The sequence below is a fragment of the Vidua macroura genome, chromosome 2, assembly GCF_024509145.1.
Source record: "Vidua macroura isolate BioBank_ID:100142 chromosome 2, ASM2450914v1, whole genome shotgun sequence".
In the NCBI taxonomy this organism is placed as follows: Eukaryota; Metazoa; Chordata; class Aves; order Passeriformes; family Viduidae; genus Vidua; species Vidua macroura.
The window spans coordinates 75,019,047-75,044,552 of NC_071572.1; the positions used below are offsets into that span (position 1 = coordinate 75,019,047).

Here is a 25,506-nt window from a genome sequence, read left to right on the forward strand (position 1 = left end):
ATAGGCATCTCTTCTGATTCAGTGTATCCCTGTATTTACCAATTATAGCTCATTAGCTAACTTTCAACTTTCAACTTACAGAAATTTAGTAGAATGAATTATAATTAAGACATTATTTACCTTTCCAAATGCAAAATTAATTTAAACATACCTGATCACGTTTCATCAGTTGCTTTCATTTTGTTCTTTCCTTGCCTTGAAAGCAATTAAGATTACTGGACAAATGTATGTTTAGACATTCAGATTTTCTATTTCTTTGCATCTCATTAGCCAGTGAGTGTACCCTAATGTGTGCATGGTAACACCACCAGAAAGGATGGGCAATTCGTGTTGTTTTTTCCTTAAAGCACTGGAACATTTTACTAGGCTTGGAAATTTTAATGTTTTATAATCTATTGCTGTAAGTGCCACGTGAAAATAACGCCAATAATAGTAATTACACATGGTAATTGCCTAATTGATTCTGCTGCACTTTTACTAAAAAAATATTTTTTTTTTTTAGGTTTTATCAATTTTCAGTATGTTTCCTAATAACTCTTAGGACTGTCATTGCTAAAAATAAATAAATAATTGCAGTATCTTCCTTTGTAATTGCTATCTTGATCTAATTTTAGAGTTCTCATTAATTTGCAACCTAATCTACCTTTTCTTTGGCTCTCCTTCCTTTAGACGTATTTAACTTTGTTTTTTCTACTTTTATTATGTAACTCTGGAAGGGTTTTCTTAATGTATTTTTTCCTAATTTTGTGTTTCCCATGCAGGCTTTCTTGCTTGGCTTCCTCCTGCTTCCCCATCCCTTTTCTCTGGCTGTGCCAGAAGGTCAGATTGGACGTTTGGATTGTTACAGTGTCTCATTACTGTTACCATAAAAAATTTCTTCCTTACAGCCAAATCTATGAAATCCAAATCTACCCTATTTCAGTTTAAAACCTTGTTGCTGATCAACAGACAATGAAAATAAGTATTTTTGTGTCTTCAGCAAATGCCATCTCTTCAGCAAATTCCTCTCCTTGCTCAATTTGTTGATAAACATGGGAAGAAGCAAGAGTCCATCAATTCCTTACTGCTTACAGATTTTGCAGCATTCTTGATTCTTAGTTATGGTGCAGACAGCCAGATTGCAAATCTGAAAGAGAGGAAAGACTGGAAAACACATGAGACCACCCTAATGAGGAAGAACAGCCAAATTCCTAGAAATGGTGTGTCTCACTCACTTTGGCTGCCTGAGTTCTTAACAGGTGAGACATCTCAGTGTCTGTCTTGCCTCTTTTGTCCTATACTTCACAGATACTGCACAATCCCATAATTTTTACTCATGGAAGTCCTCCCATATTTTGTGGGAACCTTAAAGACTCGCCTGAAACCTTAAAGACTCACCCGAAAGTGACTGACTACTTAACACACAAAATCTATTGCCATATTTACCTTCAGAACTTGCCCAGGTCCTCTGTCTCACAGATTCTTTTCCTGAGTGGACCAAAGGGTGTTCCTTCCTTTGAGTCATACCTCTTTTGCCTGTGTGTGGATAGCTTTTGGACAGCAGATGATGGAATCTTAAGTCTGCATTTAATGAAACTCAATTACCCTCCCATCACATTTTTTTCCCTTTTCCAGAGACAGAAGAAAGACTAGGACAGATTTAGTCATCTGGCAGGGTTTATAAATGTTTGCTCCAATACCTACTCTCACAGTATTCTCAGCTCTGCAGGGAGTAGGAACTCTCTGGAGATGAGAGGTGGAAGGTGCGGGAGGGAAGACAAGGAATTCAGAATCTTTGTCTTGAGATATTGTCACGGAGAATTTTTACTTCCACGTTAAGAGGGGAGGCAGCTAAAAGCCAAAATCTTCCTTCTGTATAGGCCCAGGTCTAGTGGTTGTTTCCTCCTAACTGATGTGAGAGACAGCCAGCTCAGTCTTCTGCAGCTTCCTTCAATTCTTATTAGACATGTATGTTCTCTGTTCCTGCTGAGTTTTCTCCCTTCTCTCTCTAGAAAGAGGAAATCATCTGTCGTTGTGCCTGCTCGGGGTCTAATGTGTGCACTTCTCTCCACTCTGAAATGCTTCATGCCATTGAAATGGAAAAATTGTTATTACATAGGAATTGGGAATTCTGTTATATGCTCACAATTGCTTTCAGTCAAGAGAGTTAACATCCTTTCCAAAACAGCCACTCCTTGTTCTGGATAAATGCCAGGGAGCAGGAGTGTTCCTAGGTCGAGAGTGTAGAGTTAGCTTTCAGATCCTGTGATAAGAAGAAAGGTGGGGGCTAAGAAGTTTGCTGATCTTACATCAAACCTAGTCCTGTGGTTTGTCCCCATGTAGAATAACTGAGGGACAATCCCAAGCACAAATACAGGCTGGATGGAGAACTAATTGAGAGTAGCCCTGCCAAGGAGGACTTGAGGGTGTTGGTTTGACCAGAAGTCCGACATGACCTGGCAATGTACATTCACAGCCTAGAAAACCAACCGTGCCCTGGACTGCATCCAAAGCAGCATGAACAGCTGGGCAAGGGAGGGGATTCTACCCCTCTGCTCTTGTGAGACCCTACCTGGGGTGATGCATCTAGCTCTGGGGTTCCTAGTAGAAGGAAAACAGAGAGCTCTTGGAACAAGTCCAGAGGAGGCCACCAAGATGATCAGAGGAGCACATCTCCTGTGGAGACAGGCAGAGAGAGTTGGGGTTGTTCAGCCTGGAGAAGGCTCCAGGTGGACCTTAGAACCCCTTCCAGTACCTAAAGGGGGCTACAAGAGAGCTGGAGAGGGACTTTTTGCAAGGGAATGTAATGAGTGACAGGACAAGGGGGAATGGCTTGAAAGAGGGCAGGTTTAGATTAGATGTTAGGAAGAAATTCTCTACTGATGATTATAAGACACTGGCACAGGTTGCCTAAAGAAAATGTGGATGCCCCATCCCTGGAAGAGTTCAAGGCCAGGTTGAATGGAGCTTTGAGCACCTGGTCTAGTGGAAAGTGTCCCTGCCCATGGCAAAAGGTTTGAAACTATATGTTCTTTTAAATCCCTTTCCAACCCAAACCATTCAATAGTTGTGATTCTATAGCTTAATATGAGTTGCTGAAACTATCCACCTGCTTTTCCTCTTCCTTGTACCATGGTCAGTGTGTCAGTATAGGTACATTAATATCAAATCCACAGAAACCACCAAAAACACCTTCCGTATTTTCCAAGGCTGTGTTACTACTTTGCTGCATGTTTCGTAGTAAAACACCCTAAAGCACTTAGACCTTGTACATGTAGGGCTTCTTCAAACCCAGGGACACAAAGCTGGGGTTCAGACTAAGCCAGCAATCAAGCACTTGGTTATTGGGCATCGTAGTTTTTATCCTATGTTAATCAGCAGCTTTGACTCATGACTCATATGCAAGACAATAGTGGAGTCCCATGGTAGTTTTGGTGAAAAACAGCGCTTCCAGACCAAATGACCAGAGAGGATAAGCAATACTGTCATTCTAGATCCAGTTGCTGTTTCTAAGCACCCTGGGGCTTGTGACAAATCCAGATCAAGGATGCAGCTTCTCCAGGACTTGCCATTTTCCTGTGTTTGGATGACAAGGGTTTGCTTTCAGGGTAGCCAAATACGAGGTGTGTGTGAAGCCTGGTGTTTGGCACGGGATGCTGCCAGGGAAAGATCCACGCCCCTTCAGAGCAGCTCCTTCCATTGCCATAGGTGTTGTGCTCAGTCACTCATCTGAATCCTGAATGACACAAACTGGGTGGGACTGGGTCAGACTCTCATACCTCAAAGCCTTCCTGTTTGCACAGCCACAGCTGCCCCAGATCAGCAGAAGACAGCTTCAGGAAAAAGCTGAGCCAAACTTTCAAACCAAGGGAGCCTTAACAGAACAGTGTCACTCACAGACCTCAAAGGGCTTGGCAATCGAGGTCAGTACACTCTCCTTACTTCACAGGTGGGAAAACAGATGAAACAAAGCTATGGGAAAGAGAAATTATTTTATTGAGATTAACAGTTTGGATCAGGGAACTAGGTCATTAATCTCCTGTGCCCAGACATGCTCTCGTGGGTACTATGTGCTTTAAACTCACAGTTATTGCAGGGAAGCTGGTCATCTCCATAATTTTTGCTGACTTTCTATCTCCCTCACAGCCCTCCTAATATTAAGCACAGGCTTATAGTGCCTAAATGGAGATAGAAAAGTACAACATGTTGCAGCAACAGCATGTAGCTCTGTACATATCCAAGTAGGAGCTAAATGTGAACTGCATGTTTGAATTATATTGTGCATTGTGTTGATACAGCCTTTTCATTTTCTGGCTGTTCCTGTGTAAACCACCTCTACCATACAAGTTCCTAGTAGATTTCCTGGAGCCTCTGGCACTTCCCCTCTTCAAATAAATTGTTAATAGGACAGTGAATACCTTTATTTCCCTATTTTCCTCCATGGTGCATAGCAGAATTTGTTGAAACAGTCATTTTGTCTCCATAATCATGGTATACTTGTCACTTCTATTTAAATGTGTCAATAGCATGAGAACAAAGCTAAACAAGCAAACAAAAAAAAACAACAAACAAACCAAATTCTGGAAAAGCTGTAACCACAAATATGACTCTTCTTTGTTTAGAGTTCCTACTAGCCAACAAAAAAATTGCTCCTTAGGGTTGTTACAGCTGTTCCTTATTGCTTAACTTTATTGTAGTGGATGTCGTTCTTCTCTCCACCAGACAGGAGTGTCCTGGAGATGAAACCCTGTGCCACCTACGAGCGGTTAGTGGATGGTGTTGGGCCATGGGACTTCTCTGGAGGTTTTGTTCCCTGTGAGCTGCTCCTTGTTGGAGAGGACGCCTACCCTGTGCTCCTGAGCGCTAAGAAGCAGGTCCTGATTGCTGTTTCACAGTATGGGAAGGGCCGAATGGTGGTCGTTTCCCATGAAGGAATCCTGAAGGGCCCCAAGTTCTCCCAGTTCCTCAGAAATGCCATGGAGTGGCTCAAGCCTTGCCCGGAGGCCCTGGTTGGGGTTCATCCTCGGCTGGATTCCCTGTCCCAGGTGCTGCTCGAGGCTGGCACCCAAGTGCAGGTGGGGGCAGAGCCCAGCCCGTCCATGGGGGTGTTCTGTATGGACGCCTATGACAGCTCCCAGGCCAAAGGCATCGTGGACTTTGTCAAAGGGGGTGGAGGGCTGCTTGTTGGAGGCCAAGCCTGGTACTGGGCGAGCCAGCACGGCAAGGAGAAGGTGCTGTTCGAATTCCCTGGGAACCAGGTGACCAGCGTGGCTGGCGTGTACTTCACAGGAAATGCCGTGGAAAAAGGCGTCTTCAAAGTCGCCAAGAAGATTCCCAAGATCCCATTAGTTGTCCTGTGAGTACCTGAATTGCCCTCTCTTTAATCCACCAATTAGGTTATGCGGCTGAGATGTTTGTAGAAGATTTGGGAGATGAGAGGTGAGGGTGAAGGTGAATGCTGGTTCTTTCATAACCAGCATGGAATTGTTCCCTTCCAATTTAAAGGGGACTTTCCCATTCTTTGCAATTGGAAAGAATGCTATCTTCAACTACTTCCAGGGCAGCAGGACCAGGCCCAGGGAACCCATTCTAAGAGAAGGAAATGAGAGGAGGCATCTTTTAAAGCAGCCTGCCTGATCAAGGGTACCTGGGTGAAATGCAGCAAAACAGGGACAGGAGGAGGAACTCCTCTCCGTCTCCCCACACATCCCTACATTCAGGACAACTTTCCACAGCTGTAAACCAGGTTGGAGATGAAGCAGCAGGACAGCTCTCTGGGCCAGGCTCTGGCTGACAGCTGCTAAACCTGTTGAGCCTGTTCCTTGCAGGAATTTGCTTTTGCAGGTAAGCCCCTGGAGCTGGCCAGAGCTGAGGCTGGGTGCTGCCTCCCTTCTCAGCTTCTGAAACAGGCTGTGGGCAAGAAATCTCAGTGCTCCCAGTTTGTTTGGGATTCCAGCCTGGCTCTTTAGGTTCTGGATTATCGGGTGTAAAACTCAGGGCTGTTATGACTCATATTGCACAAGTGACCAGGCATTGGAGACCTGTTGCCTTGCTCTCTTCCTCCCCTTGCCAGTGGCTATGCCTGGCTGTTTCTCCTGCCACTTCCTGCTAAGTTACATAAGGCAAAGCAGGTTCTCCAAGAAGCATTAGTGCTGCTGCACTTCCTCTGTGTGGCAGCTTAATTTCACTGTAATGACAGCAACAGCAATTACAGTAAAACTCCCCGCAAGTCTTTCCTTCCTTCTTTTCCTTGTGAATGTAGAATGCTAAATTTCTTATATTTTCAAACAATTAATGGAATTTGATATTTTCTGTTGTTTTCCAGTAAAGGTAGTAGAGAGCTCTGCTGTTAATTCAGTTAATTCAGTGAAATGCTTAGGGCACAGCTAACAAATTAGGTTGCTTAATTAAAATTTGCTGGTTGCTTCTTGTTACAACCTGCACTGCTTCATGCACAGGGCATGGAAGAGGGAAAGGGGTGGGGAATTCAGAAGAGAAAAATTACATCACAATTAACAAGACTTCAAATGGTAACTAAAGGTGAATTACACCTTGTTTAGGTTGTTTTTGTGGGGGTTTTGTTTGAATCCAGAGCCACAGAGAAATTTAGGTTTCCAGTTTCTGTGTAACACAACAGCTCTGTACATCTGGGTCTTCTTGCTAGATTTGTGTGCAGAGAATCAGGCTTCAGTCTGAGACGGGCTGTGCCATATGCCTGGACACATGCTCTGTGTGACAAAGGGTCTCAGTGAACTAATAACCAAAGAAGAGCTGCAGATTTCATTCCCGTCCTACGGGCATGAAGAAGGGCAACGTTATTTATTCTCACTGAGTTGGCAGCAATGGCCACATAACAACAGACCCTTCACAGATGTTGGGGGAAAACTGCTTGGCAGAACCAGGGGAAAGTGTACACAGAGCATACAAGAATGATTCAGCATGTCTTTCTCCACAGTGACATATAGGAGTTATATGAAAATAGAGATAAGAGAGCCTTGCACAGCCTAATCTCTTTCTATTGTGGAGACCAACAGTGTGAGGTAATGTGAGGTGTATGTGTTAAGGCTCTAATTCAACTTCCAGTCACTCACAATTTTTCTGGCTGTGTGTCTGCCCGTCTGTGTAGCCCATCTGTCCTAGCACTCCTTTCTTCAGTTCTCAACAGTGGCAGAGTTTGGGAAAAGGCACAGAAATCTTTTGGGCTCACCTCGTTAATTGAGCCTAGGGTGGGGCAAATAGAGAACGTTTCTCTTAAAGGAGATAATGCCAATTCCCACATTATGTGCAGTTTAAATCTGCAGTTTAAAAAACTATGAAGGGTCTGGTTTTTTAATTTCTGCAATGTATTTAGATTTTTAAGTGGCTCTTCAAAGACAGAGGTCTAGAACCTTCCTTTTGACCTATTTATTCCAATTTTTAAATAAGGGCTGAGATTCCTACAGATTTGCTTGGCTGTAACAACTGAGGCTTTAAAAGGAGAAAAATGAGGCATTGATGGATTTTTTATTTTTTAACAAAATAACTGACAGCATGATGTTCTGGGATGAAGGAGAAAGAAGAGACAAGGATAGCCACTGAGAATAGCTCAGTTGGTTAGAACATGGTGCTCCTAATAGTCCTAATAGTCTCAAGGAGGTGGGTTTGATGCCTATATGAACCATTCACTTAAGAGTTGGACTCAGTGGTCCTTCCAATTCAGAATATTCTGAGAAATCAACTCCTTAAGTTTCAGCTATGACACCAGTTGCTTTGTTCCAAGGATTCTGGGCTGGGGGCTAACCTGGACCTCTCTTGGTTCTGCAGACATCAGGCCAACCTGAGCCTTGACACCGAGTTTCTCCTGCGCGGTGTGTCGGAGCTGGATTTGGCGACGGGGGGCATACCCTCCACCTTGCTGGTGCACGGATCCCTCTCCTTCCCGCTGTGCCTGGACAGCTCCCAGCGCTGCCTCTTGGCTGCCGCACACTACGGCCGCGGCCGTGTGGTGGTGGCGACCCATGAGAGCCAGCTGTTCTCCCCAAAGCTGGCCAGATTCCTGCTCAATGCTGTCTCCTGGCTGGATGCCGGGAGGAAGGGGCTGGTGGGGGTGGATCCCAGCCTGACGAAGCTGTGTAGCCTGCTGTCTCAGGCAGAGGTGAAGTCACAGGTGTCACAGCTGACAGGTGACATCAGTGTGTACTGCTGCACTTCTTACAATGACAGAGAAGCTGAGAGGATCCACGCTTTCGTGGCAGAGGGAGGTGGCCTGCTGGTGGGGGGCCAGGCCTGGTACTGGGCTTCCCAGAACTGTGGCAAAGCTGCTGTGGCAAAATATCCTGGCAACAGGATCCTGAACCGCTTTGGGCTGAGCATCCTGGGGCAGAGCGGCCAGGCAGCCAAGTACCCACCCGTGGGGCCGGGGGAGCACTACCACTTCCGCAAGGCGCTCCTGCTCTTCAGCACGCAGCTGCAGGGGCATCAGGAGCTCACGGAGCCCCTGAAGGGCTGGCTGCACCCCCTGGCACGGGACTGCACTGCCTTCCTGCACATCCCAGCCCACGACTGCCCGGCATATGCCTCGCTCCACCGCATCCTGACCAAAGTGCTCAAAAGGACTGGGATCCCACAGGTCAGCAGGCACTGCCCAGTCAAGAGCAGCTCCAAAGAGGCAGTGCTTCTCTGCATGGCCACCGAGCTGTCCCTCACCATGACAGACAGCGCGGCCCTGGTGCAGAAATCTGCTGCTGGGGTCTGTGCCTTCCCTGTCACTGTGGAAATCGATGGCACAAACCCAGGTGAGGACTTATCTCTCTTTCTCTCAAGGCATCCTGTTGCTGGGATCACTGGGGTGCCCACCCTCAGTGTGCCTGTGTCTATGTATGCCTGAACATGGGCATAGATGTGCAATTTCACCATGGGCTTGAGAGGAGACTGAGCTCAGTGCAGTGGCAGACAGGCTCCTTTTGTGGCTAGCCCTGATTTTAGCACCTGAAAAACCCCATGGAATTCCTGCTTTGTTGGTGCACAGGCACTGTGAGGAGAAGAACCTCCAACAAGTAGTACCACAGGGCATTTGCATGGCACAGTGGTTTTGGCAAGAAAGCTTCTCTGAGAAACCCTGGATTCTACACTGCATGTTGCTGTTCCCATAGTTGTGCTGATACATCCTACAGAGAGGTGGGAGTAAGAAACAAAAAGTTTATTTGTTATCTAGGTAATTTCAGCCTGAGTTATAGCACAGTCCCATAGCTTGGTGTATCACCACAATGGAGGGAAGATCTGGTTTTGGGAGTGAAAGAGGCTGGAAGTATTGTAGGAACTTCTTAGGTGACACCGCCACTGAAGCCAAAGTACTGGGTAAATACACCATAAATTATTTGTCAAAGCTTGGGCCTTGTATCTGTACCGGCTTGCTGAGATTCCTGCTCACAACTGATATGTTTAAACTCTGGGTTAAATTCCACTAGTAACTTTTGTCCCCTGGACAGATTTTTTTGGTATTAGAATATGATTTAGAGGACTTGTTTCCAAATTGTTCTAATGAGATAAAGGAGACTGTTCTGGAATGGCAATGTCTGAGTGCAGTGGCTGTGCAGAGAGAAAAGCTGTAGAATAACTTCTCACTGGTTTTAACACTAATGAGTCAGGACAAAAGCAGAAAATACTCAGAATTTGTGTCATTTCACATAAACGAAAAAGAAAACCTCGCAAACTGAGCACCATTTCAAAACTGCCTTTGGTACAAATTCAGTAAAACTGAAATGAACTGGTAACACAATGTGATATAGTCTAATTTGCATTTTTCATTGGATTAGGTTTTGCTTGACAAAACTGGTTCTGCTTTCTTGGATGACAGGAAAGGTTGTAAGTTGGGTGCTTAATGACAGTTCAGCTCTTTTTAGGACTTCTGGTGCTTGGATTGAAATACGCCTAAGTAAACTTCATGTCAGAACTAGGTAGTGGAATCTGCCTGATCAGTACAGTAGAGATGGATCAGTTTTGCACTGTAAATTCTGTAAATTGCAAGTGTTTAAAAGAGATTTATGCTGGGGAGACTTGCATTTCCATGGGAAGACTGTCTAGAAACATGTTGAATTGTAGTGGTATCCTTCTTACAGGTACACCTAGCACAGAATGATCTGTTGAGGCTTTCTCATCACTTCAGTCAGCTAGAAATGACAATTCCTGTGGCTCCAGTTTGTGCTGGACCAATCACTAAGGAAAAATGTGATGCCACTGTCAGTCTGTTATTTGGGAAATGTTTTATGACCATTACAACTTCAATTGTGTAATCCCACCATAGCTCTTAGGATAAGAGAGTCTGAGTGTAGGAAGTGTTGGGGTTTTGGCTTATTTTCTTTTTTTTTTTTTTTCTCCTTCTCATTTTTAGAAGATACTACTAAGCACATGATTTTGTTCATTTATTTGAAACTGTATTTCTGACAAGTTGGGTAAATGAGACATGGGAAAAGGAAAGGATGGAAGATTATTCTCCTGTTGCAACTTGAAATCTCCAGGATCTCTAATGGTCTGGACAAAGAAGTCCTTGACTGTTCAGGACTGTGTTTTCTTACGTTTTAGGAAAGACAGCCTGGAGGAGCACAGGACTCTACCTCCCCGAAGGGCACACAGCAGTGATAACGTGCCCTTGCCTGGTGGTCGGTGCTGGTCTGAAGGTAAAATCTCTCTGCTTGACGTTGGTTTACACCAGTGTATTTGTCGGATGAGTGCTTAAAAATAGCACGGGGAAGGGTTTTCTCCTTTATGGCTTTTTCTACCTTTCCCGTCCTTTCCTACTGCTGCCACCCTGTGGCACTTTAAATGCTTTGTCATAATTTCTTCACCTTGTGTCCTCACGCTTTTCTTTTTCATTCCTCCTATTCTGTGTGCTGGCGGGATAATTGAGTGTGGCTGCTGCTTGAGGGCTGTTGGTTTTTGTTCTGTTATGATGCAAAAAAAAACTGATCAAGATGATTTTCAGGTCCAGGATAAGTATTTGGGTACGTCTATGAACCAAACGTGATTCCGTCTCTCCAGATCTCTCATAAATACCTTTGACAATGCTGTCACTACTGCTCACGTAGATGTATCCAGATGAGATAGGAACTGTTACTTGGGATCCTGTTCTCTGCAAAATACAACAGAAGCAAATGCTTACCTGCTTGGATATTTTTTGCAGTGATCTCCCTGCAGCTGAAATGCAAAGTTAACTCAGATGCTTCTGTCTGGTCCTGCAGCCACGTGCTGTCTGTTTTATTATAAGAGCTCTAAGGAGGAGGCACAATAAAAGAAGCCAGTCATGACCACATCTCTCCAAATGATGTTATAGGAAGTGACTCTGATGCTGGGGAAGGGTGGAGGAATGATCAATGCAAGTGCAGTGGAAGAAGTCACTGCAGGACTCTGATCTGCTGGTGAAGGATGCACTTGAGCCAGGAATACTGGGAGAAGAGCTGTAAGACTGAGATAGGGACTAGGCTGGAGTTAGAAGGTGCTTCTCTGTGCATCCTCTGTTGGGACAGTGCTGCAGTGGAGAGCTCAGTGGGTGCTGAGGTCAGTCTGCCAGGTCACACTGGCACACCTTTGACCAGCTGTTTCCTACACTTCTGCTTGCCAGGTGCAGGTTGGGTGTCACACGGATGACCTCTCTAAAGCCAAGGAACTGAAACGGGCACCAGTGGTAATCCGCACCTGTGATGTTGCCTGCGAGAAACAATCCATTTCCTGCCTCTGGGGCGGCCTCATTTACATCGTAGTACCAGCCAAGAGTGTCCTGGGGAACGTGCCCATCACAGTGGAAGGGGCAGTCAAAGCTCCTTTCTTCAAGCTTGGTAGGTTTGTTTACCTTGGTGCTTTTTGCCTGAGGGCTCTTCACAGATGTAATTGTCCCAGTGACTGAACGGAAAGATGGTCCTGTGCTTAGGAAGGTCTTAGAAATACTTGGATTTAGGAATATCCAGATTTATTTTCCTTACTATTATCTTCCTCTGGGATTCCCATTTTTCTACTAATTTTTAAGAAGGGTGGAAGGGAGGTCCCTAAGAATCACCAACCTGTCCGCCTCAGCTTTGTGCCTGGAGGATCATGGAACAAACCCTCCTAGATGCTATACTAAGGCACATGGAGGATAGGGAGCTGATTTGGAACAGCCAGCACAGCTTCACCAAGGGCAAGTCCAAGGAAGATGAGGACAGACCCTTTAGCAGGACCTGTTGCAGTAGTACAAGGGGCAATGGTTTTAAACTAAAAGAGGATCGATTCAGACTATTTATAAGGAAGAAATTTTTTACAATGAGGATGGTGGAACACTGAAACAACTTGCTCAAAGAAGTGATGATGGATGCTTAATTCCTGGAAACATTCAAGGTCAAATTGGGCAAGGCTCTGAGCAACCTGATCTAGTTGAAGATGTTCCCCCTGCTCATAGCAAGAGGGTTAAAACAGATGACCTTTAAGACCACTTCCATCCAAATTATTCTACAATTTATGAATCTCTGCTTCTGGGTAAGCCACTTAGTCTCTCTGAGCCTGCTACATGTCTGGGGGTAGGTGAAAGAGCTTTCACAAAATGGGCAGGGTTTGTCCACACCCAACATTTCTTGGAGCTGGAGTTGTTATTTCTCATGGAAACTGTTGTGCTTGGAAGAGGGAAACTGATTACTGCCATGGCAAAGCATGCTTTGTGCTCTGCCTGCTTTACTGTGCCCTCATATGGCCATCTCTAGATCCTACAAGACATCTCTACTGATTTTCCCATGTTCCCAGCAGTCTTCTTCTCTTCTCTTCTCTTCTCTTCTCTTCTCTTCTCTTCTCTTCTCTTCTCTTCTCTTCTCTTCTCTTCTCTTCTCTTCTCTTCTCTTCTCTTCTCTTCTCTTCTCTTCTCTTCTCTTCTCTTCTCTTCTCTTCTCTTCTCTTCTCTTCTCTTCTCCTCTTCCTCTTCCTCTTCCTCTTCCTCTTCCTCTTCCTCACTTCCTGAACAGAGCCAGCATTGTTTTGTGAAAAAGCAGCTCTGCTGGACAAAAAGAAATGAGGCATCAGAGAAACTTGACACTTCTTGTTCTCTAATACAAAACAGGAATCTGTTCTTGATATGCTACTCTGTTATATGTCAGTCCTTTTCTATTTCCTACCTATAAAAGAGCCTGAGGAGGCTTCCCAAGAGCAGATTGAGGACTGGCTATTTAACAGCCACCACCCACAGTCAGGCAACTACCACATATTCTTTTCCAAGAAATTTTCATGACCTGGTCTCTTTCTCTGAGCTAGACATCTGTGAGCATGCTCAAAAGTCCGGATTGTGCTTAACTGATTTTCTGTGTTGCTACTGTAGGGGAGACCTGTGAAAGGCAGTGGGAGGCCTGTATCCGGCACTACCCTGCTCCCTGGGCAGAGCTGGCTGTTGAGAATCTCATCCTGACTGTGCCTTCTGACAGCATCCGCCACATGGAGAACCCACGGCCGCTGCTGACCCTGTGGAACGAGATCATGGTGGCGATAAGCAAGTTGGCAGCCGTACCAGCAAAATTCCCAAGGCCAGAGAGGATTGTAACAGATGTCCAGATCTCATGCGGTAGGTACAATGCCATATGGCCTTCTCCAGGGCTACGAGGCAAGTAGCCTCTAGCAGCAGTATCTGTTCCTTCAAGGTGATTTTGCTAAAACCAGACTGGGAACACATGTGAAGTGTTAAATGACTGTGACCCTTGCATATTTGTGAGTTACACTGTCAGGGTGGAAATGTGGTAAGGCAGGGCTGGAAAAACATACTGACCTTTCCAGATGCCTCCCTGCTCTCAAAACTGGTGGTGTCTCCTCAGCTGTTCTCCTGCCGGGGTGTGCTAAGATGCAGAGCTGCTGACTGCAGTGGCTTTAGCTCACATGCAGTTATCCATTCTCCCTCCTGAACTGGCACTGCAGAGCCAGTACAGCTGGGAAGCAGTGACCTGATTTCTATTTTCTCTCTGGCTCAGCCACAGGACTGTTCTCATGTGTTCAGTGATAACTTCTAAACCTCTTTGCGCCTACTGGCTGGAGGTGGACTCCACAAAGGTTATTGTGGGCAAAGCTTAACGATGTGAGCCTGAGATGAAGTGTGGAAGTGTGGAAGCAGATCCAGCATTGCTGTCAAAGCCCCAGAGTGTGTATTTTTGCAGCTGATGTTCCCCCATTCCAGCTTTTCCAGTTATGAACTGAGTGCCGTCAATCAAGGATCAAATTATATAGTAAACATGGAACTTTGCAATAAAAAAATTTGCTTAGTTTTGTTCGTTTGTTTGTTTGTTTTTGGTGGTTTTGTTTGGTTTTTTTTGTTTGTTTGTTTTTAATGGTTAAATTAATCATCCCACAATGAGACAAGGGCTTGGCATGAACCCTGATGCCCTAAACTAAGCTACAATGTAAAGGATTTGTGGCACATCTTGGGAGTGTTAGGTTCTGCTATGCTGAGCAAATGCCAGTTAAAAATATCATCGTCTACAGACATAAGATTTCTTTTGGCTTGGGTGGACTAAATGGTTTCACTAACATTTCTGGATGTGAACTTTTTGGGTGCTAGTGATTGCTAATTGCATATATCCCTCTTATTTAAAAAAAGGAAGCTCAAAATCTTCACTAATTCCTGAAGAAACTAGTTCCAGACCATTCACGTTCTATGTTCACTAGTTCCTGCAGAAAGGGGATTGCCATTCTTGTTCATTCAGCAGTCTCTCTCCATGTAAAGGGCTGCTTATACCCTGCTACAACAGGTATCTGAATTTGGGGGCATTGCTCTTGCATGAAGTTTTGGAAATCTTCCAGGAGGACCAATTAGGGAAGAAGACACCAAAAAGGCATAAATAAAATCCCTTGCAGTGCATGTTTCTTGCCTAGCAACCTGCTGGGAAGTTGTTTATGGAATAGCTATCCTGCAAGGTAAAGAACAGGCTTAAGTATGACAGGCTTTGTAGCCCTTAAGCATGACAAACTGTGTTTTCCATGTGTCTCATCCACACCAGTGACCACTGGAGTGCAGGTCTGCAGTGTCCACACTCTACATAGGAGCCCTTAAGGAGTGCCATGGTGCTCACTCACATTATTGCATGTTTGTGTTGGTGCCGAGCGTGCTCAGCAGGTGGGAGTTCAGGTGTGTTCTGGGCAATGGTCAGGCTTTTCTCCTCATCCTAAAACCTCAACTTCAGTCCAACCACGAGTGTACATTTATATATAAAAAGGGAAAGCAGGCAAAACTGCACTTAACTGATGGTTCAGTCCTACCTTTACTTGTTTGACTTTTGTAAGGGTGACTATCTGTTAGGGTGAAACATGATGTATTTCCTTATGGCACACTGGGAAAAGTTGGTCATTCATGGTAATAAAAAAAGTGTTATTTGTGAGATGGAGGAAAGGCAGTAGAGAAATGAAAAAAAATACAGTAATCATTTACATCTAAGAAGCACTGAGGTGAGCACATAATGACGTGTGTTGCTACCTGTCTCTCCTGCAGGCTGGATGCATTCTGGCTACCCCATCATGGGCCACCTGGATTCAGTGAAGGAGATGTTAGACGTGAAGCACATGCAAACTACTGGTCTTTGGGGTCCTATCCATGAGCTGGGACACAATCAACAGCAGCAGGCATGGGAGTTTCCCCCTCACACCACAGAGGCCACGTGCAACCTCTGGTCTGTCTATGTTCATGAGGAAGTGCTGGGCATTCCCAGGCACCAGGCCCATCAGGCACTCGGGCCACAGTGCCGGAAGGAAAGGATAAAAGGCTATCTGAAGAAAGGTGCTCAGCTAAAGGACTGGAATGTGTGGACTGCTCTGGAGACATACCTGCAGGTAACAGGGAAAATGTGTGTGTTCGTAGTGCAGTCACTGAAGCTGGTGTCAGAGGGATGTCTGCAGCCTGGTGACTGTAGCTGTGAAGCCTTGTAAGTGTTTGATTACTGTCAGGGTTTATCTTGGGCCCAGAAAGCACCTCAGAGGTAAACAGGCAGAGTGCCTAAAGTTGATATCTCCTGAAAATCTTCCTTTGTCAGACTTGGGCTTAGCCTTAGCTAAGCTTACTCAGGGAGATAGCTGAGTGCAATGTACTAATCTTTCTCCCTGGAAGAGAAACAGGAACTGCTGCTTGCTATACAGCATCGGAAAAGGAGGATCAAATTTGGGCACAGCTCTTTAATCCACAGCAGATTTCCTGTGGGGCGGTGGGCTAGTTGTCAAAAAACCTTGGCACTGTAAAGTGTCTAGAAGAGCCAGGCTTTGAACAGTCTCCTGGTGAGTTACATGGCCTTTAAGAAAACTTACAGTTTTCTACAGTGCACTATCCAGTGCACTGAGTGGAGCCAGTGTAGTCCATCAAGTGGCAAGAGGATGGGCTCAGCCCATCCTCCTGCACACAGAACTGGATCCCTCACTGTGGGCGAGACTCTAAAACATGAACCCTATCCTAGATTAAAGTGCATTCTCTTGGGAAGCATGCGAGAGAGATTTCCCCCTTTCCCTTAATCCTCCTAGAAACTATTAGCCTAATGGAGAGAGCACTCAGACTGATTTTAGCTGGGAACTGCAAAGCAGATGTCCATAATGATGGCTTAACCTATTGACTGTTGTGAGATGAGTGTTCCTCAGCTCCATTGTCTGAGAGCTCTCACACTTCATATGAGGAAAAGAATATTTACTGGAGGAGTATTGATCCTGACTTCTCTACATCCCAGAGAAGCATCTGCATTGTCAAGCTGAAGAGTCATCCTCTGGGGATTTTTGGTGCAACGAATAACAAAATATTTATACAGAGGGAACAGTTTTGAGGGGAGAAATTTTCCCAAAATACCTTACCAGTTTAGCCACTGCCTCGCCTGTGCTTGTAGGCTGGGATGTCTCATCTCCTGCCTGATTACTAACAGGACTGCTGAAATAAATGTGGCATGGAGGAACAGTTCTAATTCTGCAGCAGCAGTTTTTCTTTATGAGCTCCTTTTGTTCTTATTCTTAGGCAAAGCATGCCCTGTTCATAATCTCTCCTTCCCATTTTCTCAATACTCCTTGTTCTCCTGTGCCCCTTCTTTCCAGCTATTCTGTCAGTGTCCCCTCTGATACTGTTTTCATTGTCTCCAAAGCAGCAGCTTGTATAATAGGTTGCTGAGACTTCTGGCTACTCCCAATGTATCTTTGATCGCTGTTTTGGGAGATCAGTGTAATGGGGAGGTATTTTCCTGTACTTCAGTGCTGCTAGTTATGCTCTGAAGCCTGAAAAGCCTAGATGCTTTTATCTAAATTTACATTCATTCTAAAAGACACTGCAGAGACTCATGGAATATTCTGCTGTTTGTAACACAGGAATAATGCCAGTGAAATCATAACTGTTTGTACACTGTATTCTTTTTCATCAGTTGCAGGAAGGGTTTGGTTGGGACCCCTTCATCCACATCTTCTCTGACTACCAGAAAATGTCCAGGATCCCAAAAGACAACACTTCTAAGATGAACTTGTGGGCACAGAAGTTTTCTCAGCAGGTGAATAAGAATTTGGCTCCATTCTTTACAGCCTGGGGATGGCCTATCAAGAAAGAGCTGTCTGTGGAACTGTCCTCTCTACCCAGCTGGGAACAGGATCCAATGAGATCCTATAGACCATAAAGGAAAACTGCCTAAATGTTGGTTCTTATACTAGCTATGGCCTATCTTTTTCTCCTTGTGTGCTACATGATAGCTCACTATGTGCTTGGATTTATGCTGGATTCTTCAGCTTCTTGCTGCCAGTGGAGGCCAACCCCAGCAGAAATTCAACAGGGATCAGCAGATCAGCAACCACCTAAGCTATCATCTGAAGGGTTAAATAATCAGTGAGCTTTGTTCCAGGTGCTTCACCGCAGGAAGAATGTAATTCTCAGTTGATTTAGTTCCTACAGAACCTTTCTCTGATGAAATGGAAGTTTTCTGGGTGAAGCAATTCCTGGACCAGTTTCAAGGACTTTACCATGGGAATAGAGATCTTTAAAGCAAATAGTAGTCTCCACAACACAGTTGTATTCTTAAGTTATAATCTCAGTAACATGAGATTTTCACAATTATTTTTGTTACCCTAAAATCCCTAATTTTTAATTCCTCTTATTATGCAGAATTTCACAGCACCCGTTGTGAAAGTGGCCTTATAATGCATATATACAGGCTATATAATGCATAGGTGATACTGAAATGCTGTAGCTTTCTTCCTACATTCTATGATTGTGTGATCCAGCATCCATCTTTATGTGAACAAGTCAATTATAAGTTTTAGCTGTCCTTCAACCATAGCCTGACATGATACATGCCAATGAAGATGAGAGAGTGGAAACAGGGAGGTGACTTGATTGTAGTCAGTAATGGTTTTACTCGTGGACTCGTCAAAGGTTAAAATACAGGCACTGACCTGACAGCCTGAGGGAGCAGAGAGAAGGAAGACAACAGTTCATCAAGACAGAGGACCACACTTTTCAAAGTGCAACAAAAGTTCATGTTACTCCCCGCTCTTTCATAATTGCTCAGCTATTGTGGGTTTTGGCAAGCATGTTAATGCTTAGCCTAAGAGCTCACTAGTCCCAGCCTATTCCTTATGTATCAGTAATAAATAAAAAAAGTCACTGTAGACTTGCAGGTTTTGCATGTGATCCTATTTTCATGTCTCCATGCCCAGTAAAAAAAAAAGGCCTAAATAGAAATGACCTAGATAGACGTGGCCTTGGTGATAAAGTTGTTCAAATTTAAAAAAACCACCATGGAAGTCTCTAGTCTGTGGTGTGGCCTCATATATATCATAGTGCCAAAGGAGAGCACATTAGGCCAAATATCAGTCACAATTAAAGAGACTGTGCAGCCTCCATTCTTCAGGCTTGGTAAGTGGTCCCAAAACCTAACTGTAGTAAAGAGGCATTTCTGCATTTATGGCTTACCCATATTTTCCTGATTTTCTGGGGGTTTTCTTTTTGTGGTCATGTGTGTAGAAAATGTCAAAATACATAATGTCCTAGGAAAGTCTTTGCATTAAGCTTCACATTTCTTAGCCCAGAAAGTACACTGATAAGACCTTCATTTAGGAATTAATCTCTTTCCATGTTCTCAGTATAAGCATGTCTGAGACACATTTAAAGTGGCTTGATATTAAAAACTGAATATCATCAATTCCAGCAGCAGCAGACGTGGGGTCACCAAAGACGACTGGAGCCCTTGCCAGCATCCCAAGATCTCCCTGTGATTCAGTAAAACACAGTTACATCCAGATTAATTTAATTAATTTTAATTTAATTAATTAATTAATTAATTTTGTTTCTGAGGCCATGCAAAGGGGTTTACCTGTGGTGATTGTCCTCTTTCTTCACATTTAAAAGTTCTTTTTAAATTAGCTGCCTTTTTTTCACCTGAATGTTGGATTAGGGGGAACTGACATTTCTGCCTGGTTCTGAACCATCTGTCAGTAGCGGCCCCCTGGGCTGACCTGGCCACTGGAACGTCATCCTGACAGTACCAGCTGCTGATGTAAACCACGTGGGCAACCCAGAGAGTCTGCTTCCCATCTGCATCAAGGAGATGGATGCAATTGCCAGGCCAGCAGCCATCCCAGCAACATTTTCCAAGGCCAGAAAGGATGGTGGCAGATGTCCAGATAATCTCATGGCAAGTATAATAACCAGGACATTTTGTCTGTATCTGTGATGGATATTTGTAAGGGAGGCACAACACAAGGCACTACACAAGGCAGTAACACTATCATGAGGCCATGCAGATGCTCAAATCAGCAGATCTATTCCACCATATCCAAGAAGACTGCTGGAGAGAGTAAGAATCTTCTGTGAATGTCAAGAGCTTGTATGCAAAAGTAGCATATTCTGCTGCTGAATTTGACACTGTAAAACCCAGTGAATGGAGGCTGGCCACCAAATGACGTGTTCCATGTTATGTTGATCTTAGTTGCTGTGGGACTGAATTTATGCTAATTGCAGCAGAAAGAAGGGAAACACAGGTAGCTGGTTTAGGCAGGACAAAGGAGGTTTCAAAACTTGAATTAAGGCATGCAACAGACACATAAGCAGCCTGCTGTGTAATAAGACCCTGGTGTTAGCAGGCATAGGATTGCTTCCATTAGTGGGAAAGTGAGGGCAATGGTAGGGGGAAGAGTTGATTGTAAGCAGCATTTTGTTGTCTGTCATTTAAGAAATCTGCTGTTTAAAGACAATTCAGTAGGCCAGTGGAACTGAAGTTTGTTATGGGTGATGAGGAGGCTCCTAAAGGCCAAGTCTCAGCATTATTTACAATTAATCTTTGTCCAGGTATTGCACCTTTCTCAGTAGGATTGGCAGGTTCTTTCAGCTCTACTTGACTGCAGCACTAGAGATGTTTTCTACGACTTGAATTGATAAATTCATCAGCTGCCCAGGCCACCACTCAATAACTCACAGCAGCTTTACTCACGTGGTATATCTGCTGTCAAGTAGAACTGATTCAAGAGATGCTGGCCCAAGTGTAAACACTGGCACACCAGCCAGAGCTGGTTGATGCCCCATCCCTGGCAACATTCAAGATCAGGTTGGATGGGACTCTGAGCAACCTGATCTGATGAAGATGTTCCTGCTCAATGCAGGGGAGTTGGACTAGATGACACTGAAGGTCCCTTTCAACCCAAACCATCCCATGATTCCATGAAAAGTGGTGTCATGTTTCCATATTGCATTTGCTTCTCCAAGCGTGTCTTTATGTTAGAAGGATTTTATTAATCCATCATTACATCTGGCCTCATATGGCTCCGAATCCAACACTAAAGTTGTAATCTGTCAGTGGCTCTGCAGCAATTGTGTTGAGATTACATATCAGTTGCCTCTGGATTGATTTACGTTGCTTCTTCTCATAAGATAACCAGCCCTTTGCACAGATCCAGGCAGCACTGTGTGGCCTCTGGTGGAGCCCAACATATAAAACTCTTTCTGCTTCTCTCAGACCTACTAAAATAAGGGGAGTGTAGCACAACCTCAAAGATGTGAATGGCTCTGTACCCTTCCTGCACTACTTTGGAGCTATAAGGAACCAGTTCAGCCTGTTGAATTGTCCCTGAAAGAAAAACAACCAAAGATATCGAAATCCTATGAAAAGCTACTGGAACATGACTTTTAAAGCTGGTTATGGTTGTCAGCAATACTGAGGAGCTCACGGAAGATGTTAAGGAGTACAGTAAATTTGTCTTTTCTGAAAAAAGCAGCTTTTCACAAATAGCATGGAAACCAGCAAAATTGGAACCAAAGTGATGACAAATACAGTGAAGAAGTAATGATGGCCATCAGCAGCAAATTCTACCCAAAGCTCAAGTGAGCTGTGGAATAATATTCAATATTTCCATAATACTCAATAGTAAAGAGCTACTTCACTGAAACAAACTGAAAAGAATCTGCCTTCCCCCCCAAAAAACAACAAAATAAAATGAATCCCAGTTCACAACTTGCTTTGTGGTACAACAGATGCTGTGAGGGCACAGTGGAGGTGACTGCTCCCATAGGGTCGGTGGCCAGGAGCCAGCTGCAGTAACACAGCCAGCAGGACAGCTGGGGACCAGCCACAACACCTGAATGAGGCAAGCAGGACACACCTGGCACAACATCCACGGTCTAGATTGTTAGGCAAGTCTTCAGGGATGACAAAGATGCGAGGTCAGGCATGGCAATCAGTCCTCAGGTCAGTGTTGGCTCCAGTGATGGTGACCAAGCTCAGACATATTCCACTGGTTGCCAGGCAGGCCCATTGTGATGAGGCACATCTGAAATCAAGTGAGGAAGACCATGGATCTGCAGGTAAATTAAGCTTGCAACACATTTACAAATTTATTATTTTAATCCAGGGAAGCTTCTTTCCTTTCCTCACTTCCTGCAACCATTTGATCCCTACCCCAGATCATCTTGTCTGTTGACTCTTAGTCTCCAGCATTGTGTATGTGTGCCAGCTCACAGGATTCCACAAATCCAAATGAGTCAGTCCTGATCTGTCTCCGAGTAGCACACTTCAGCAGGAGAACCAGAGCTTCAGGGAAAAGTTTTTGAAGCAGTCCTCAAAAAATGTGCTTGTTTTGAGTCATTTGTGATCACAGCACAGTGCAAGGCTCATTGGTCTGAGAAATGCATTGGTTTGAGATATAATAGTGAACCACAGCCTTTGGGCAGTACAAAAGATGACATCTGATCACTGAATTTTTTTTTTCTTTCTCTTTTTGTTTTTTTTTTTCCCCTAATACTACATTTGAGCAGGTCTTTCAGTGTTGTGGTGCAATACTCCACTCAGTAGCAACCAGGGTTAACTGACAGTACAAACATCAACTCTGCAGAGTCTCTAGGCAGGGGGCCTGCATTTCATGCTGTGAGAAGAGTCTTATGTATTGTAAATATGAAGAAATATTTGAAATATGCATACTTACAAGCATGGAGAGGTGGGTTGATATTTTTTATCAGTCTTGTTTTGAACACTGGTAACAGTTGGGAAAAAAAAAAAGAAGTAGGGATCAAACCTGTGAGCACAGTCCTGCCCTTCAGGATGAAGAGCACTTATATAAGTACTTGATTTTTGGTTTTGTGTGAATAGTGGACAGATGAGTTTGTTGAATAATCTGATGTTGTTAAAAGGCTGCTTCGGTTCTTCAGTAGGCATTTAAAATGTTGGGGGCAGCTATACTTAAAAAAAAAAAAGAAAAGAAAAATGCCCTGTGAAAAGATCAATAACTGAATTTAATACAAGATTTTGTTAAGAATGCAGGTAGAATAATTCTAAACTTCCATGCATGTATTTTGTACTCTATCACTTGTGATTCATAGTTACAAGAGGCCTTTGGATAGGAAGCCTTCACCAAGATATTTTCTAAACACCAAAATATGACAGAGCTCCCAGATGATGATGACTCAAAAATGAATCTGCAGGCAGAAACCTTTTCATATCTGGTCAGGAGGAATTTGATTCATTTCTTTAAGGCCTGGGGATATCCAGTCTGGGCAAACCCTTTCCAGCAGCTGGCTGTTTCTTTTCCCATCTGGTCAGATGATCCCATGAAGCAATATATCTCCTAAGCAGGTTTTGACTAATGAAAATGTGATTGTCTGACCTAAAGCCAGTGCTCTGCAGTAGTTCTAAATGTTGTCTGAATAGTGGGTGTTCTAATGAATCTGAGAAGCGTCTCTGCATTGTACATGTGATAAAAGAGTTCATTCTTGGCTTCCTCCCAAATCTGCCTTTTTCTATGTGGGTCCCACTACTTCCTTTCCCAACAGGAGTAATTTTAACCACGGAAGGGGAAACATTGGTGCTCTTATTACCAATGAAAACAATCAACCCCTTTCCATTTTTTACTTTCTCTGTTTCTTTATCTCCAAAATGTTCTCTGTTCCAGACTGTCCAAGACTGAGCACCAAGATGTTTCCTATTACCATCCGAGTAGCAGTTGCATCTGGACAGTTTTCCTTATCTCCTGTTAGTTAATAGGCCCATCAATGTCTTGCCACATGACTCAGAGATAACACTCTTCAGGAGCCAGTTCTGTTTAACAGGTGATTAAGGACACACCTCATGACTCAGAATAACATCAGCCCATTGTGAGATGCTCTGCCCAGGGGGAGGAGCTAGGCATTCCCACCTGGATAAATCCAGACATTTCTAGACAGAAAAGCAGCCTTTCCACAGGTTTCCGAGAAGACACGGCAACCACATCTGCCACTCCAGGAGGACTGCAGCCACTCCAATTTGGACTGCTACCAGCATGCTGGCCAAAGCGGGTGTCAGGTTGTATTCTGACTTTGTCAGTGGTCTTCCTTTTGTATCATTGCATGTATTTTTGTCTTTTTTTCCCTTTTCCCAATAAATTGTATTTCTGACTTGGAGTCTCTCACTGGTTTTGCTTTCAAACCAGAACACAGACTTACTCTGATTTCAGGTATGCAAAGTTTGTTGATTATAATCATTAGGAGAAGAGTTGGAACAGGGGGAAAATGTAACTTTAAAAGCAGAGACATGTTAGGAGATAATAAAGCTGGAAATAAATGGAAGCACTCAGGTGAAATTATGGCTATAGCCATGAGAAATGAGGATGATCATTTAAAGGAAAACCTTGATGCACTGCACAGGAGAGGCCTGTGTTGATGGGTGTTTAATTGCTCTGAAAGAGGTTGCCTTCATGCTCTGCCTTCAGAGTTGCCAACTGTGTAGTGAGAAACAGCTGCTTTAGCTCATGTCAGAAGCAGAAGAGTGCTCAGGCAGTGAACTTACCTCCTTGATCCTTAGCTAGAGTAAATTTGCAGACATCTAATGCATGCAAAATTGTGGCAACTCAGTCTGCATGAGGATCTAAGACAGCAGGTGCCTCACCTAGCAGGATTGAATGTCATGGGAGGAACACAGCACTGGAGTGTGTTTACAGTGGTCTCTTTTGATCTCCAGTCTAAACAACCAGATCCATGTCCAGTTCTTAAATGCTACACTGAAGTTCCCCTATGTTAAAACATGGACTATAGCACAAGCCATTTTTTATGGTGCATTTTGACATCCTGAGCGAAGCAATTCCTTGTCTTTTGGCTATGTTTTCTTTTTCTAGTAAATGTTACAGAATTCTTACCTTGCTGTAGAGCCATTGATGCACCACAAGGGACTGCAGTGACAGAGTCAGGGGCACTCTGCATCTCCTCCTGATCTCATGAATGTAGATCACAGTGGCACTGAGAGAGTGCAGGTGACTTGCTGTGAGCAGAAGATGGTGCTGAAGTGCTGGACCTCATGATCAGCTGAGGCATTTCCAGGAAACCAGCAGACTGCCCAAAAGCCTGTCAAGATAAATGATTTATACTTAAGCAGCAGGATGTGAAAAAGCTTGCTCAGGTATATAAACTGATTCCATATAAAATAAAAAAGTGGTTTTATTCCCTCGTAACCAGGTAGAGACATAAAGGTTAAAATCATAGGATTTGTCTTGGACAACTTGAGATAAACAAAAGATAACCAGCATGAACTGGACAAGTGAACAACTGAGGGTTGTGGATCTCTTGGATAACAAGAACCTTGCAAGGCAAACAGTACCTGGGTTAGTACTAATACCTTACACAAGACTGGTTAGGAAATCATTTCAGAAACACTAAATTTTAAAAGACAGAACAGACATGTGTCCGCCATTTCTCTCTTTTATTTCTCCCAAAAAACAATGAATGCTCTTCATCTGTGGTCTAGCAAGAAAAGGTAAAAGGGAACAAAATTTAAAAGGCAAAAAAAAAAGGAATAAAGGGGGAAACAGTATGAGAGACAGCAGGAGTGCAAAGAAATTAAAGACGTGGAGAAATAAATGTTGTAAAGGAACATGAAAGAATCTGAGGTGGGATAAAACAGAAAAAGAGAAGGAGTAGAGGTATAATTCTCTGCTTTGTCTAAAAAAAGAACAGACACCCTTGGAGGAAAATTTAAATCATTATAAAAAATAGTGTCTTCCAAGAAAAATACTTACATTTCACTTTATTTCATCACTTGGCTTGGCAGAGATCATCATTTATTAGAGAAAGTCAGGCATATTCTATAAAGGAAGACT

General features: G+C 43.9%; 1 protein-coding gene across 1 annotated transcript; it reads left to right on the plus strand.

Annotated features, from left to right (window-relative positions):
* The first annotated feature begins 4,679 nt into the window (after positions 1–4,679).
* TCAF2 (TRPM8 channel associated factor 2) lies at positions 4,680–18,554 on the plus strand. The gene is made up of 7 exons (XM_053969975.1): positions 4,680–5,335; positions 7,783–8,753; positions 10,540–10,634; positions 11,576–11,789; positions 13,289–13,528; positions 15,440–15,777; positions 17,331–18,554. Exons 1-7 carry the CDS (start codon positions 4,680–4,682, stop codon positions 17,574–17,576), a joined length of 2,760 nt encoding a protein of 919 aa, XP_053825950.1. The 3' UTR covers positions 17,577–18,554.
* Positions 18,555–25,506: the final 6,952 nt, after the last annotated feature.

Coding starts and splice junctions, on each gene's coding strand:
- TCAF2 (XM_053969975.1), top strand. CDS start 4,680: ATGTCGTTCTTCTCTCCACCAGACAGGAGTGTCCTGGAGATGAAACCC. Junction 5,336..7,782: donor AAGATCCCATTAGTTGTCCT/GTGAGTACCTGA, acceptor TTGGTTCTGCAG/ACATCAGGCCAACCTGAGCC. Junction 13,529..15,439: donor AGATGTCCAGATCTCATGCG/GTAGGTACAATG, acceptor TCTCTCCTGCAG/GCTGGATGCATTCTGGCTAC.